Raw genomic sequence first — 17,021 nt, 5'->3', positions numbered from 1 at the left:
AGGTCTGATGGCCATTCCAGAAAAAGAGTTCCAGAATAGCTTTGAAGGGTGGACTAGGTGCTGGCATCAGTGCATAGCTTCCCAAAGGGAGTACTTCAAAGGTGACCATAGTGATACTCAGCAATGAATATCTTTTTTCTAGGATGAATCGCTTTGTCTAGGATGAGTTGGCGAACTTAATTGTCCGACCTCGTATGTCTCACACACCCTTACCAACAAACAACACATGGGCTTTCCCCTCTTTAGGATTTAAGCCTTTCTGGCAGGTGTCTTGTGTTTTTACTCTAAGTCCTGTGATCCATCAATGCCCCTCTCGTTTTTGTGGACTCTCTGGGGCTCCTTTTTGTACTGCGTGGATTATGCCAAAGCTTCCCCAGGAAACTTCATAGAGCTACAGTGTTTCGTGATCATCACTAAACTTCTCAGACCGGGTGTCACTAACCAACGGCTGTGCGTATTGGCTCACAGAGCATTTTCAGTGTAAGGAACCAGTACTATGCTTGGGTGCAACACAAGCAGTTTAGTTCCTGATTTACACCTGACCTGCTAACATGCTAACTTCATGCCTCCATAAGCACTTGGGATTTGGTGCAAATCAGTGTGTGTTACAGTAAAAGCACTGCTGTCTAGGAATTTCTGAAGACATGGGTTATCATCTCGTTTCTAGCACCAGCTTTGGGATCTTGGACAAGTCACTCCACCTCTCAGAGCCAGTCTTTACTGGTGTAAAATGAAAACATATAGACACACTCCCTGCCTCCCTTACAGACTGGTTTTGGATATCAAATAAAAGGATACTGAGGCGTTAAGTATTTACCAGGCACCATTCCCAGTCATTACAAGGCATCGTGGCTTACGGATAAACACAGATCCCAGGCTTCTCAGAGGACTGCCCTGTGCAAAACTAGACTAGAACCACGGGTGTGAAATACAAATGTGCTATTTGCTGACGTTTACTGCACTAATGTGCAGACTACTAAGTAAATGGCTGGTTGAGGATTTTAAGTCGGAGGGCAGCCCCAGCTGAAACGATGCATAATTATGATTGGATTTCAGAAATGCAAACAGGACCTCAATTACTCTACCTGCTGATTAGTCTAAATTCCAGTGTTGCTGAAACTGGAGGAAAGAATGGGTGGCAAGGGTCCATTCTGGAAGTTACAGAAAGCACAAGTGGGCTGGGAGGCCTGTCCAGGGAGTCACATGGATGGCTGCAGTGGGCTCTGATCTGCTCCTGAGATGAGGCCCGGGCCCGGGGAGGGCTGGTGGGGTGATGGGGCTGTGCCAGCTCCTGGATCACAGCTGCTGAGGAGAGAGCAGCACGTGGATTCTCCCGGTCGTCAGGCAGAGCTCTTCAGTGAGGTGGGCTCCGGGAGGGATCTGTGCCTCTGCTCAGCCGAGCTCCAGCGGGAAGCCCTGGGAGGCAGAGGAGGTGCGGCTGCTGCCGGGCTCTCAGGAGAAGCCGGATCGTGCCTCGGCTGAGGGTGCAGGGACAGCCGGTCTCAACTCCTCCTGAGCCATGCCAGCCAACCTCACAGAGGGCAGCCCCAATTCCAAAGGGACCACACAGATGCTGGATTCTCATGCAGTCCTCTGCTTCCCCACAACTTTGCCGGAAGTAAAGGAGGAAGAAGAGTGGAGCTCCTTCTACTACTCCTTTAAGGTAAGGGTCCTGCCTTCCATTCTGAACACCGATTTTAAATAACCCATAAAATTTAAGAGACCCAGTTAAAGGGTAATAGCTAACATTGTACGCGGGTGCAGTTTATTTTCTTTACTAAAAAGAATAAATTAAAAAAAAACTGAAAAGGAAAAGCAACAAGTTTTTCATACCATGCAAAGACCTATATTGTTTCTTATAAATACAGGTCTTTTTCTTCTCCTGCTGCTGCAGAAAATACGTGAATTGTGAGTAACATTCATGAGTGCATGAATTTCAAATTTTTCCTCCTTTCCTTGGTGAAAGCACGTTTAATCAATCCTGTGGTCATGCTAGAAAGGTCTGTGACTCTTAGGGGTTATTGCTGTGAGTTTTTGCCAGGAACGTCAGAGGTGTGGAAAGCCCACACCCCCTAGGACAGTGCCTGATGCCAGGAGAGATACAGCAGCAAGGAAAGAAGGAAGGAAGGACCACACTTTCTTTGCTGGTTCTTTGCACTGACTGTCAGTGGGAAATAGATTCTTGGACTGGAGTGAGCGGTGCCACTGTTTGCAACAAGTTGTCTCCGAGAACAAATAAAAGTTCAAGAGTTAGATGAGTTTTCACCTTGAAAGTATGTAAGAGCCACACGGAGGCAGTGATCCTCAGTAAACTAGCACTTCCCTCTTCTGCTACAAGACTGTGTCGGGAACAAACTGGGCACCTGGAAGACAAGTTTCCTGCTTCTTGGGTCAGAATGCTTGGAATGTCAGGTTATTTATTTCACATGCTGCCCGGTGCTGCATTCAGTCATTGCAATAAATCCCGGGTCTCAAAGTGGTCCTTGATGCCATGAATGAAAATATTTCGAGAAAAATTCTAGCAGGTGTTTTTGTTTTTCTTTTAACCCTCTTTGGTGTTCTGGAAGTAATTTGGTTTGTACTCAACAAGGTAGGTTTACTATAACATCCACCTCTCCGCTCAAGCTTTGCTTCCATGCAAACACTAAGAATGAAACTTTCAGCGGGGATCTGTCCCTAGAGCCAGCCTCACACCCCTCAAGGATCAAGACACTCTTATAAAACAGCAGAGCCTGAGTAAGTCACTTAGACTGGCTTCACGGGACCCAGTCCCTAGGAACCAGTCCCTAAAGCATGCGCCCGTGCAGCCCAGCTGCCCGGTTCCACAACGGAAAATAGACACTGACATTGGAGTTTGTTGCCATTTACCATTGACTGAACAATCCCCTCTGGAAAATCAGCCTGCAGACCCAGAGATTCTACCTCGGAGAAGCAGGCTTTGTGCACCCAGGAGCTCCTGTGAGTGATGCAGCCTCTGCCGCCTCTTTGATATTTATAGAACGTGACAGCAAACAGAATGAAGAGAGACTGGCCATGGCAAAGGGCTAATCTGGGCAATAAGGCAGTTGTTCTGAGACTCAGGCAATAATCTCTCTCAGCTGAAACCTCATTTGCCATTTTTTTGAATGCACTTCCTAAGTGGATGTTTTGAATATTCGGACAAACAAATCCCCGTTTTCTCCCTACGAGAATTTGTACTCTGTCCTAGCAGACAATGGTCTCTAGGCACTGAAGAGAATCACATCATTCTTATCTCTTTCCTAGTGGTATGTCTGCCATCAAACAACTGGACCACTGGACAAAGAGAGAAGCAGAAAGGAAGGAGTGATGTGTGGTCAGGAGCTTAGAAGATTCCATTTCATTTTTTGAGAGATGCAAGCATTGACTAAAAACAGTGAGAAAGGGGAAGGAATTAAGAAGTACAAATCGGTAGTTACAAAAGAGTCACAGGCATGTAAAGTACAGCATGGAGAATACAGTCAATAATTTTGTAAAAACTGTGTATAGTGTCAGATAGGTACTAGACTTATCAAGGGGACCACTTCATAAATTATGTAAATGTCTATCCACTACACTGTATACCTGATATGTCTAACCACTTCACTGTACACTAATATAAAATAATATTGAATGTCAGCTATAATTTTTTTAAAATAGTCATGGGGATATATAGTACAGCATAGGGAATATAGTCAATAATATTCTAATAACTATGTATAGTGTCAGATGGGTAATAGACTTATTGGGGTTACCCCTTTGTAAGGTATATAAATGTCTAATCACTATGTTGTTTTGTACACCTGAAACTAGTAATGATAGTAATAATAATAATATAATGATAATGATAATAATAAAACAGCACCCAGAACTTAGCAGGTTCCTAATAAATGTTACCTAAAAAACAAGCAAACAACAACAACAACGAAAAATAGTGATTTTAGATACGCAGCAGTCAATAGTGGTGTTTGTGGGAACCTAGCTTAAACGACTTAGTGTCACTTATTTCCACGGCCCCCTTTGAGCCACAAGCAGTTTTGATGCAGACACAGTTCTGATTAAAAAACAAAACAAACAGAAGCCTGGTTTACTGGGATGCTTTTATCCCACATACTTCTCAACAAGAAAGTCAGAATTGTGCTTCTTTACTATCTTCCAAGAATGCCCATTAAATCCCCATTGCCTTTACCAAAAGCAGTACAAATTTAATAAAAATAAAAATGGTAACAGCACTAATCATAAAATAGCCATACACCTGTTTTGCTGTGGGCTATCTTGGTGACGGAAGTCTTTCTAAATGACTTCTGTGAAATATCTAATTTAATTCTCACAACCCATGGTGTATTCTTCCCTCTGGAATTGCCTTCCATCTTCATCTGTGTTTGTCTAAATTCTACCCACTGTTTAAGACCCCTCTTGGGTTGCTTCCTCCATGAAGCCCCCCTTGACTCACCCCTCCTCTGAGTTCCAGTAGTTTCATGGAGTGTATACTTCTCTCCTTGCCACTTAATCCAACTCTGTCTTCAACTGCTATTTCAATATGTGTCAGGTAAATGTGTAACAGTCATTAAGCTCTTTGATGTTTGTTTTAGATTCTCTCCAGAAACCAGCAGCATCCCGGGCATACTCAATAAACATTTACTATAGAAATGAAGTGTGATGTTCTGTTTCTGTCAATTGCCTACAGTCAGACTGGGCAGCAGAAAGTTTGCTTTCTCAGTGACAGAGTCGGGGGGCCACTACTCCACAGACCAACCCCTGCCTTGCCTAGTCTCTACCAGCTGTACTCACCAAAGTCCTTCTCTGCAGATACATTCAGCTCATCCTGATCTCATTTCTCAGCCAACGTGACCAAGGCAAATTATAGATCCCAGTGGGAATTAGTTGTGGTATCACGCACTGGTACCCCGTACCTGGTTTAGCCCTGGGGAACCTGTACCCACTGCATTGCAGCCTTACCTAGTCTCAGCTGTCTTGCCTCAGTCTACATGCCTGGGCTTCTAACTTAGTTTCCTCCTAGCACTCCAGTTCTCCTCTGAACCCCTGTTGGCAGAAGACAAGGTATCCCTGTCTAGACCTTACCAATTCTTCTTTCACAAGCTGAAAGCCTTTTCTTCCTTCCCATCTCCAACCCCAAACTGTCGCCCTGCTTCCCACTGCTCTAACCTGCTCTGCTGTCCTAAGCACGTCCTTGGATAACAGCAGGGGGCGGGATGAGTTCACTACCTTCTTCCTCTATGATGAACTTCATGGGACTGACACTACGTAGTCCGGGGTTCAAGGTCCTCAGGTCAGGCCCTGGTTTCCTTCATCGTTTCTAATTTCTCCTACTTTCACGGTCCCACCCAGCTTACCTCCTCAATTCCTAAACCCCAGCGTTAAGGAATTATATGGGCTTCAAGAATCTACCAGAAGTTTGCAAGGAGGATGGGAGCTGGCTTATCAGAAAGTGCACAGGGCACCTGAATGTAGAGCTGTCCAAGCAGAAAACAAAGATGAAATAATAGCTTCTTCATGATAGCCTTTAACTTTGCCAGTGAATCCACTAGCAGTATTTCCAAAATCTCTGATTCTTTTTTTTTTTTTTTTTGCCTTGTAAACACATTTTTATTTAAAATTAAGATTTCTGAAACAATTATACTAAGAGTGGTATTATAGGTCTTTAGCTAAATAAGACATAGCATTAAAATAATTATGTTCATTTTAATTTTGGGGGGTTCTTTTAAAAGCACCACTTAAAACTTACATAGTCAAAAAAAATTAAGTATAGAAAAATTGTTCTAACTGAGGAATACGTCTGAGATTGCACAAGGAACAACAGAATCATTTTCAACCTCTGCACATTGACACAGAGCACTAAATTCCAAGCCATTTTGAGAATTTCCCATATTGTTCACTGAAAGGAAAACAAAGGCAGAGTTATGAAAGAGTTCCTTGGTAGATTTCTAGCCCTTGGAAGGCTACAACTTTTCTGAAATGATTACTGGCCAGGCGATTTCTAAATTTTAAGTTTGTCACCCAAAAAGGTAAAGTATAGGATTTATAAGTATTTCATTTTTGGAGAAATTTTGACAAATGACCACATGTGCTGCACATCAAAAAAATTGCAACTAGTTTTTACAATCTCTGAAAACCTTTACATTCTAGATGTATTTTGAAACCAACTTCTAAACAAGACAGAATAGAAACAATACATATGTATACCACTGCTGAAGTAGCTTAAACCTGCGAACACATCTTCAGAGCAAGTCTCTCTATACTAATTTCCCTGGAGAGTTTCTAGGTCATTTTCTGCGTGTTTCACAACAAAGGACCTACTATAAAAAAATCACTCTTAGATGTTTGCTCTGCCAACTCAAGGCCTGTCCCTGATAACCCTCTCTGCACAGCCCCAGTCCCAGAAATAACACCACTCATGGCTGGGGACAGTCTTGCTCACACTCCGTCCTGCCTCATCGCTTGTTTGACCGCTTTTCGTACTTGTCCTGGCTGCTCCGCTCCCTCGGTGGAGAATGACGGGATGTGCCTCGGGCTCGGAAGCCATGTTTGTAAGGGTGGGCTCTGTGCTTCTTCCGGTTTTCTTCTTTCTGGTTCTGGCTTTCCTCAGGTTCCTTATCGCCCTCTTTTTGTTCAGGGTCTTGCTCTTTATGGGAGGGCAGTGTATTCTTAATTGTGTTGATTAGAAATCTTTTATTTGTGCCAGCGAGAGGACACTTCATCCAACCCATAGCTCCCATTGTTTCTGCTCTCGTTTTCCCACGTTTTGCCTCTTTAAGCAGTTCATCTATTGCTTTCCTCTCCAGTTCCTGGTCCTCTTCCATCGCTGGGGCAGCTTCCGGGATCCTCAGGTGGTGCTGGCGGACGAGAGGCTCTGCCCCATACCGCGAAACGTGCGAGTGAAGCAGGAAGGAAGGGCCAAAATCTCTGATTCTTAATGATAATAACACTAATTCAAAGTATCTGGGAGGGAACCTGTTTCAATTAGTAAATTGCCGAAGTTATAAAATAATGCAAATGAGCTCAGTTCTATTGCTCGTAGTTGAGGGGAGACACAAGAACCAAGACTGCTAAACATTACCTAATGACAATCTTTTATTGAAAACCTCCTTTAGTGGTAGTTACAAATGATATGCAATTAGTCTAACCATTGTTTATATGTAAATGGTAGCTTCTAAATGCTTGAGGGTGATTGGACACACTTTGTTCCCCTCGTTTGCTCATTCTCCCTGCCTGCTGTCTTCCTGTTAATTTTCCTAGCACATCCTCCCTCCATTAATACAACAGAAGCAAATTCCAGTTCAATCCATGTCCCAATTATCTCGCACTAGGGCTTGACGCAAGAGCTCCATCTAAGCAGCTTAATTATACTGTACTATGCTTGTTTTCATATTTAGGTTGGCGATTTGTTTCAAAGGACTGATTCTAGCTACCGAGTACCAGCATTTTCACCTTCAGTGGCTGTAGTTTCAACTCCTCTCTGCCCACTCCCCTGCTTCCCTGAACTCTCCTCCCGTGCCATCACATCCCTTTGGGACTTGCCGATCTCTCGTCCTGCCCAGGACAATGTCAGTGATGCTTTGCCTGGAACCCAGGAGCTCTTGATCCCTGACCTGCAAGTTATAACAAGGGGTCTTGCATTTACAGCATGTATTTTGTCCTCTTCTACTTACTTCCACTCAGTATGTTCATTTTGAGTTTCTGCAAGTTGAATAGTGCAGCTGTTCATAAGGAAATGACTAGGAGATTTGCTCAGTGAAATAATTATTAAAGGTCTGCTATTTGCTGCCTGTTTCTGCCACACGGACCTGACACACCACTTTCGAATCCCCTACCCTAGGTAAACTCCACCGTGTCCAGTTTCATTCTGTGTCATTGACAAAGGCTCAGACATTGCCTCTTAGCTCCACAAAATCGCCATGCAGTTAGTTCCCAAGTCATAGGACTATGCTCTAGTTATAAAAAAGGAAAACTTCATCAACTAAATTTCTCTTTGTGTAACTAATACATCTGGTGGCAGGAAACATGACCTTGGTTACTTCTGAGTAAACTCAGTCATTACAGAGTTTTTCAGCCTGTGAAGGGCTTTCCCATTTGGAGACTGAAGTTCTAGGGGATGTGCTTCCGTAGCGTGTTCACGTGTGTGTGGTGGGGACGAGGGAGGGGGCCCAGCCTAGGGAGAGGTCTGTGCACGTTGGCGTCAGCTGAGACGAAGAGTTCTATCTGGCCTTCAGCAGTGGTCATCCTGGTTCCAGACCCTTGTTTGGATCCCGATCTGGCCCAGGTCAGGACTGCACTGCTTTCTGCCGCAGTGTCCCTCTGTCACATTTTCTTCGGGGACACGGGTGCTCATAGCTCCCTCTTTCCCTCTCTCAATCCTGGCTAGATTTCTGTGTCCTTATAGGGAATGAAACGTTTCACTTCTTCACTCCTAGTTCTGGGCAGCAGGAAGTAAAGTGCTGTTGTCTCTGGTCCTTTCTCTGACCAGGTGGCCGTCCTACAACTCCCACCCAATGATGGCTGGGAAAATTCCCAGGCGCTGCCATTCCTGGTTCTGATGCAGTAAGCACCCTTCTAATCCTGAGCTCCCAAAGTTAGCAGGACTTGTCTCTTCCTCTCTTTTTGTGCTAACCTGTGGAGGTGGCAATATAATATCTTCTCACCAGTGTCTAGCTGTCCTCACATCCTGGACCACTCTTGTACCCTCTATCACTCCCATCTCCCTCAGCCTACTTTCTCTGTCGTGGGGAAGGGATCACTCTGTGTTCTTCCAATCTTCTTATTCTAGGCTCTTTGCTTTAAATGCTCAAAAGATACATCCTCTTGCAAGGCAAAAAAGCTATTTTTCTTCATGCTATTATGATATCCTCCATGAGGCATTTTGAAAGCCTGACTCTGACTTCTTTCTCTTCGTCTGCATTGAAAAAGTAAAGATTGCACCCTGTGGACACATGGAGTAAAGCTCTCTGACTGCCTGGCTGGGGCTGTTTTATTAAGCAAGTAGGAAAGAGCCCATCTATTAATATTTCAAAATGTCATCCAGACATCCTTGAAATGATTTCCTGTTGATATAGACAGTAGGAATGTTTTGAGCCATGAACTCACGTGGACAAGAAATGTAATTTTATTTTTCTGTGACTGAGCTGAGCTTCTCTCTGGACTCCTCAGTCCACCTGATTATAGAAAATGCAGCCTAGTCATCCCCAGGTAAACCCGGGCTCTCCAATCTTCATCACGTTCGTCAGGCAGAGGCTCTAATCATGCAGACTACTGGGGTCAAGTCCCAGCGCCATCACTGTCTATCTGAGTGACCTTGGCAGTGTGCTTTTGCCTGTGCCTTGATTTGCTCATCCAAGAAATGATACTAATAATTGAATGTCCCTTGGAGGCTGGTCATGAAAAGTTAAGTGACTGAATGCTTGTGAAGCTTTTAAGAACGGGGGTGTCCTGGAGTACAGTGTTCAGTAAAGGTGAGCTACTATATCCCCAGGAATTAGTTCTTTCACTCTTTTCCCAAAGCTACTTCCCAAGAGGTGATGAGTTGTCATCGTCTGTATGGAAGAAGCCCTGCAGACTCTAAGAGAGAAGTCTGCAGGCTGAAACTTTCCGGGACTGCTTCAATAGGCATTACATCCTCAAATACTGATGGTGAATTGAGCTGTTTCTTTTCTTTCAATTAGACCATAAAAAATGTAGAATAAAATATTTAGAGAAGATTCCATTTCTTATTTTATCATCCTGATATAATGTCTAATTTTTATCTAGACAAGCTTAATGGCCCAACACATGAAGGGTTGTTTCCAGAAATGGAAAATGATGCCCTATCCAGGGAAAGAAAGAATGGGCTTCTGTGTGCCAAAAAAGACCTTCCGGGCCACAAGAAAGCAAAACCAGCCACGGTTATGATGAAGTCACCAAGGAGTAATCGGGGTTCTTTTCTTTCTCATTTAGGCAATATTGATGGCTGCCTAAAAATGATGGATCTCTCACTCTACTCAGCACTTTACAGCTAACAACATGATGTCACATGATCTCATTTGAACCTCCCTTCAGCTCTAGGAGGGTTTAAAGTAACATTTTTGTTTTCTTTTAACCACCTGTGAACATGAAGTCTAACAGAAGTTAAAGTGAACTTCCTATAAAGTAACATAAAATAAGAGACAAGGAAGGAAGGAAGGAAAAAAGGAAGGAAGGAAGGAAGGAAGGAAGGAAAGAAGGAAGGAAGGAAGGAAGGAAGGAAGGAAGGAAGGAAGGAAGGAAGGAAGGAAGGAGGGAAGGAAAAAAAAACTTTTTAAATATGATTCTTCTGCTGATTTTAGTCAGGGTAGATTAGGTTCTGCAACAATACAGATACAACCCCTGTATCTCAATGGTTGAACACATCAAAGGTTTATTTTTTTCTCATGTCATAGGTGCAAGCAGGTCACTTGTTCTAGAACAAGGGGTTTCCAAACCTTCCCTTATCTGCGTTGGCCTTAAATGACACAGGACTTTGACTCCAATCCATTGGCAAGAATGAATTAGCTGATGGACCTGAGAAATGTGGCTTCATTGAACACCCTTTGAGTGGGGAACACAGTACACTGTTTGAAAGCGTGGTTGGATCTTCACCTTCTGCAGGATACAAGCCAAACCCTTCAGCCTGGCCTGCCGGCCTTTCACCATCTGAGCCGACCACCGTCCCTGCTCCTAACCTCACATCCTGTACCACACTGCATTGAATATGTCACCACACTCCGAGGAAATGAGTTTCTGTTCACCTTGGGCAGAAGTGCCTTTCTCACACCATTTTCTTCTGATATCTCATCTAACCTCAATTCTCCCTCTTCTGTGCAGCCTTTAGATTCGTTCAGTCATCCAACACCGTCACTATCCTTCTACTCGCAAAGCACAACCAATCTCTGTGCGACACGATTCATGTCCTGCCATGCATATCCGCCTACGCACATAAACGCACACCCACCCACACACATAAACACAGACACACACACGCACTAGGTGTCAGTTCTTTAGGGGCAGCCCTAGATCCCACTACCCTTAGCCTAGTGTTTGCTACACCGTAGATAAATGGTCAATAAATATTTTGTTGAACCAAAGAGCCTTTCAAGTAACAAGCTGCATAGCAAGTTTTTTCCTAAAGGCTCAATACTTTCAAGTAAACAGTTTAGAATGGATGGAGTCTTACTCCTTATTCTATAAGCCATTAAGCTTGGATTGGTAAAGACAGCATGATTTGGGGGAGTCCCTGACACCACAGCAAGCTACAGTGGAGGGGCACATGTGTAGACAGATCTTTAGACCTGAAGCAAACAACATCCAAGGTCTGTGTGTCCCGCTTCCCATGCTACCAGCTCTGGTTCGGTAGGTGAGGCTTGGAGACCATCACCTCTGAGCCCGAAGCCACCAGGCAGGTACCGGGAAAGGCACGTCAGCATTCACATCCCTGCTCTTCATTTGTGTGTTTCAACGCCTGATTGTAGAAGTTCAGCCACACAAATCTGCTGCAAGCTACACAGGACAGAGGGCACCATCTGTGGACAACAGGCTCATCTGCAGTGGGGTGAATGGATCCAGCCCTGTCCACTAGGAGCCCAACCAGGCAGTCACACAGGATTCCTGTCTGCTGCCGCTGGACACTTCAATTTAGGACATTCTTCCTGAACCCTCGCAGTCAGCCCCTCTCGTGCCCCTTTCCCACACCTGTTGTCCCCTACCAGGATGTTCACCTCCGTGCCCTGGCCTCACAGGTGCTTCTGCTCCTCATTTGCTAGCGCCCCCAGGTTTCTTTCAGATACTTATTTTGAACCTCCCGGGTGAACTAAAAACTACAAATTAAAAGTATCAGGGTCTGAGCTGTGATCAGCCCTCGGGGGAAAGGTTCCTCTCACCTTACCTTGTTTACTAGCACATCCAGAACAACAACAAAAAAAAACAAATTCCCACGGGATTATTTTTTTTAATTATATGGATCATTGGGAAAAACAAGTGTAGTTTTTTGATATATAAAACAAATGTGGGACCCTGGCATTTCTGTTTCTGGTGACATTTGAGGATTCACTAGTAACCAGAAAGCTGAATCAGACACTTATGCAAATGGAGTCCATGCACACAATTCCGATTGCAATGAGAACAGTTAGGCAGTGGGAAATTAACACAGCTAATTAAACATGAACTATGACCCATGGGTAATGATGAAATACTCCAGGCCAATAATTAACCCTTTCTGGTCAGAGTAGGAAGACCTGAGGTAGTTATTTAATATGGCCTGGAACTAAGGAATAAATGTCAGGCCATCGATCATTTTTCTGTTCAGCCCCAGTTTGAAGGTGTTAAAGCTGCTGTAATCTGTCACCTGTGATGATGGTGTGGAGAGGTAGGGCAAAGACAGTTCAGGCAATGAAGACAATGGGAGAAAATCCCACGTGGGGAAGAATCTTCTCTTGGTAGCAAGTTCTTCTAACTCAGGACAAAGACCCAGGGTGGTCCTTGGCCCATTTCTGAAATAGTTGATTTTTAGGAAATTGGTCCAATTTCTCCTTATAAGCTTTTTTCTGCTCTGCAACCACCTAATGTTCATGGACAGCCCCTATCTGTCCCCACTATCCTGAAAGATTTTCACCTTCTGCCTTCACTCCTACTTTTGCCAGACTCCCTGCTTCTTTGCTTGGCTACTTCTCATTTTTTCAGACTCAACTCACATATTAATTTCTATAGGCTATACCTTTTCACCAACCATGACCAGCCTCTTCCCAAGTTCTACCACATAGCCTTTCTTTGAGATGTATGATATCTCCCTTACAGGGGGTCACATTGAAAATTTTTGTTGACATCTATGCCTCCACTATCAGACTATGTATGAGCTCCCGCTTAGCCTCCCTAATATCCCCCAGTATATTGAACTTAACTACTAGATTCTCAATAAATGTTTGTTGCGCTTGATCATACAGAATGCAACCCAATAGAATCATGTTCACAGCAGCATGATTTCAAGTTTCGCAATTCTGGCCTGAGTATCATTTCTACACCAAAATACATATGCCAAGGTTCTCCCCTCAGGATAAATGGCCTCCCTCCTCTAATGTACTACGTGAGAATTCACAGAATGACCCTTAACCCACAACTATCTAGAACTACCTTGGTCCACAGCCCTGCCGTCCACCTCGACAGACCCCGGCTGTGACAGCACCTCCCGTCCCATTCCCATTCACTGTGCCTCACACGGGAGGCACCCTGTCAGTTCGTCCCACCAGCACCTAGTCAGAGGATGCAACCGACATCCCCCTTCTGGATACCTGTAATGATATGGAAAGCTTTACAAAAATATAAAACTTCCATTAACATCCACTCTTAAGTGTAGCTTTATATCATTGTTTTATTTTTTGTAATAGTAATTAATTAAAAAGCCTTGTTCTATGTTTCCATAATTGAATATCAGAAACAAAGCCTATCCTGGGTAATCCAAGATGGAATTCCCACAGTTCTAGGTAAAAGAGTTAGAAAAGGGAATGCAGATGGATGGCTGTGACGACAATAATTCAACTGTATTTGCAAGAGCGTCTCTGAGCTGTGTTCCCAGAAAGGGTGGTAAAATTGTAGGTTTTCCAAAGGGGCCTCATCAGGAGGAGGTGAAGCAGAGGCCGAGGTGAGCCGCCTGAGCAAGCCCAGTCCTACCTCCCTGCCTCCTGGTTGACTGTTACTTGTTGTTACCACCTGGCGGTGCTTCTGAAGCAGCAGGTGGGGCGAGACACAGAGAGAAGTTGGGACCAACCCCTGAATAAGAGGTTCCCAGCTGTTTGGACGTGGTTCCTACCCAGGGGTCTCCAGAGCCTGTGACCGTATCTCATCCCCCAAGTCTAATTAAAGAATCCAACGCTTTGCTCTGTTCCTACCTGTCTCACTTTAAATTGCCGGTTCCTTGTGTTACATGGTGATTCACCTTCAGTGGAATTAGACACTTGGAGACCTTTGCTTTTGATATTTCTAAGTCACCCACACAAACTAATGAGGCTTTGAGCAGCCACAGAGACTGGGTGCTGTGACTGATAGGTGGCGCCCAGGTCTCAGCGACAGGACAGCAGAGTTTCTTTGACTGCTCGCTGGGAACTGAGGCTGCATTCTAACCTTTCTGAGACTTCATTTCCTCTGTTGGGAAGGAAGATATATTTGCTCTTTGCTGTATTTGAGATGTTCACCTTCAACATCACAGAAATAACAATAATCTTAAAATGAACCGTGGAAATGTAAAGGGTACAGAATTCTCTGTGCTCCCGGGGCCAGACGGTGCAGCTGTAGCTTGTGTGACGTTTATGATTACTGTCATGTGGACGCACATTGCTCCATGTCCACCCATTCAGTCACATATTGAGAACACAGACCTCATGCTCAGTCCTGGCGGAAACAGTCATGAAACTGACCCGGCTCCAGAAACCCAGCTTCAGACAAGTTTTGGGTCAGAAGGAAAATGAAGATTTGTTTCCCACTTGAAAATGGAAAGTAAATGAGGCAACTTCACTGTCTCCGGCCCCAAATTGGAGCAGAAAACGGCTGCAGTAATGAGGGCATGGACTTCACAGCCAAGCAAAGCTATGCTCAAACCCCAGTTGCACCACATATGAGCCAGGAATTCCAGATTAGTAACTTCTCTGAGCCCCATTTCTTACCTGTAAGGCCGAGGACAGTGACATCTTTTTGGTCAGGTTGTGATGATGAAGTGAGCAATAAGGAAAGCGTCTCAAACAATGCTTGGCACCTGCCAATCCATCATGTACTGTACACACCGAGTAAGTCAGGTGCTGGATTAATGTGAGTCACTCAGATAATGTTAGTTCCCATTCACCCGACAATTGTTCAAGATCCTTTAGGCATTTTTTTTCTTCCAGTTTCCAGAGCTGCACTGGAAAAGAGGATCGTTATTCCTCGGGTTCGGATAAATCATATCTTCCTCTCCAGGCAAGTCTAACATATCCAGTTTCAACTAGAGTCACCCAACTAAATGTCCTGTACTTCCTGAGATAATTCTCATATCAAATAACCTTTTCTATGGTCCTTACATGTGCCCCTGCACTTGCAATCAACCATATATTCACCCACCAGATATTTATTAAGCACCTTGTAAGGGAAGACAGAATGTCAGCCTGGAATGGTGACCCAGCCCTAATGCCTGCCCTCAGGGGCATCCTTTTGGCCCTGGAAAGTGTATCCCCTGGAGTCGAACCTCAGGTAACAGGCCTGTGGCAGCCCCAGCATCACCAAAGGGAACACTTCAATCCATCCCTCTAAGTCCCAGGTGGGAATTTTCCGATCTCAAAAGAGCTGAAGTCACTGCATGGTCTCAGTAACTTGAAGTGGAAAACCAATTAGCCACGATCCCGCAACCACGGAACTGAGTGGAAAACACTCTAGTCTTTAGTCACTGAAAAATTGCAAATTTCACGTCTTCTACTCAGTATTGAGCATCTAGATGGAATTTTGCCTCACGTGACCACTAGGGGGCATTTACTCCCCAACTATATTTTGCAATAGTTCTGACAATGGTGTTGGGACACCATCCGGTACTTGGGTGCAGGGGGCAGAGGAACAATGCCTGTTAGGCGCAGGTAAAATTCCAATAGACTGGAACTGAAAATAGGATGAACAGGGTGAATTCAAGCATCGTTCTTCAAAGGTCATGAGTCATTTATAAATCACTTCTCAAACCCACATGCAGCCCATGAAAGTGAGGAAGGCGATAGACCAGTTTTTATTGTCGTGTAGATGAAGCTTCAGACACCGAACTAGAAATCTCCATTGTCTTCATGCTGTCTATTCATCGCAAGTATCCTGAGGCAGATTTTGTTCTTATCTTCATTTGTATAAATGAGAAAATAGGCTCGAAGAAGTTATCACTTAGCAATGCTATCCCATGAGCAAGTAGCAAATATGCTGATCCCAAGTGAGGCTGCCGTCAAAGCCTACCCACTTTCCCACTGAACCACTCACCTGAAGGTGATGCTCGGATGCACCTGAACTCTTTTCCCCAATTCCCATTGTCATAATTCTCCAAATCCTCACATCACCCTGGGATTTGTGTGTGCTTATGTGTATGTGCGTGCATAGATAAGAATGCTACGAATAAAGGAGAAACACTTACAACTGAGTGTTTTCCTACTTAATGACCCTACTTGATGAAACGGGATCTAAACTCGGCTGAGGACAATTTGCACGATCCACATGTTTTATTCTCCCTTGTAGCGCCAACGTCGTTACACTGTAGGCCATTAATTGATGTTGAATGAATTAATAGAAGAAACAAGTAAATAAACATGGCTCTTAGGAAGACTCCAGAAAGCAAGAGTAGGGGGACTTCCTCCATGTGGAAATTGCCTGAAGCCTATGAGGTCAGATGAGATGGTCTTCCAACAGAGAATTCCAAAGTGCGAGGAGACGGCGGATTTCACGGGACTTGCTCAGCCTGCCCCATCGACGTCATCCAATTCCAAGAAGGACTGATCTGTTTACAGGTGCCTTGGGTCTGCCAGCCCAAAGCAGAGTTATCGCCAGCTGCTAAGACAAGGCTCAGCCCTGACTGCTCCAGCCCTCCTGAGGCCCGACTTCCAATTCCTGCTACCTCTCCCAGGGTAATCTGATTTGCAATGTTTCTCACTCTATGCTCCCAGCAGAGCAGATGTGAGCCCCAACCCTACTCTGAGATAGGGCGCCTGCATCAGGATTGCGTGATACAAAGATGAAGAAAGCAGCCATTCCGCGTCCACTTGGAGGCCTGAGGGCTCCTCCATTAGAGAGAAACTGGATTTCTGGAAATCTTCATTTTGGTTCCAGCAGCATAATCACCAACGCGCCATGAGAAAAATAAACCATTGATTGATCTGTTTCGGTGCTGCTTTTCTGGAAATGTAGCCTAACAAAGCTTACCACAGGTAGTTAGTGATATGAGAGAAGGGGAACAGGAGGAATACTGTAATCTGGAATGAACGTTGACTTCTAGTTCAAAATTACCTGAGTTCACTTGACCAATAGTCCTCCTCTTT

At 44.5% G+C, this 17,021-nt stretch overlaps 2 protein-coding genes across 3 annotated transcripts in view; one reads left to right on the top strand and one right to left on the bottom strand.

Moving 5' to 3' along the window:
• The first annotated feature begins 1,519 nt into the window (after window positions 1–1,519).
• The window catches only part of NPSR1 (neuropeptide S receptor 1), a 107,139-nt gene continuing 91,637 nt past the window's right edge, over window positions 1,520–17,021 (top strand). For both annotated transcript variants that reach the window (XM_033087989.1, XM_033087990.1), the window contains exon 1: window positions 1,520–1,663. In XM_033087989.1, coding sequence (XP_032943880.1) covers window positions 1,520–1,663 — 144 coding nt within the window. The remainder of the gene's footprint in view (window positions 1,664–17,021) is intronic.
• On the bottom strand, window positions 6,262–6,906 carry LOC117012084 (protein POLR1D-like). Its single transcript, XM_033087991.1, has one exon. It carries the CDS (start codon window positions 6,816–6,818, stop codon window positions 6,450–6,452), a length of 369 nt encoding a protein of 122 aa, XP_032943882.1. The 5' UTR covers window positions 6,819–6,906; the 3' UTR covers window positions 6,262–6,449.

This window comes from Rhinolophus ferrumequinum, chromosome 20 (assembly GCF_004115265.2).
Source record: "Rhinolophus ferrumequinum isolate MPI-CBG mRhiFer1 chromosome 20, mRhiFer1_v1.p, whole genome shotgun sequence".
Classification (NCBI taxonomy): domain Eukaryota; kingdom Metazoa; phylum Chordata; class Mammalia; order Chiroptera; family Rhinolophidae; genus Rhinolophus; species Rhinolophus ferrumequinum.
This window is presented reverse-complemented; position numbering and strand designations above follow the sequence as displayed.

What these genes read in the sequence shown, in the direction of transcription:
- LOC117012084 (XM_033087991.1), bottom strand. Translation starts at nt 6,818, where the DNA reads ATGGAAGAGGACCAGGAACTGGAGAGGAAAGCAATAGATGAACTGCTT.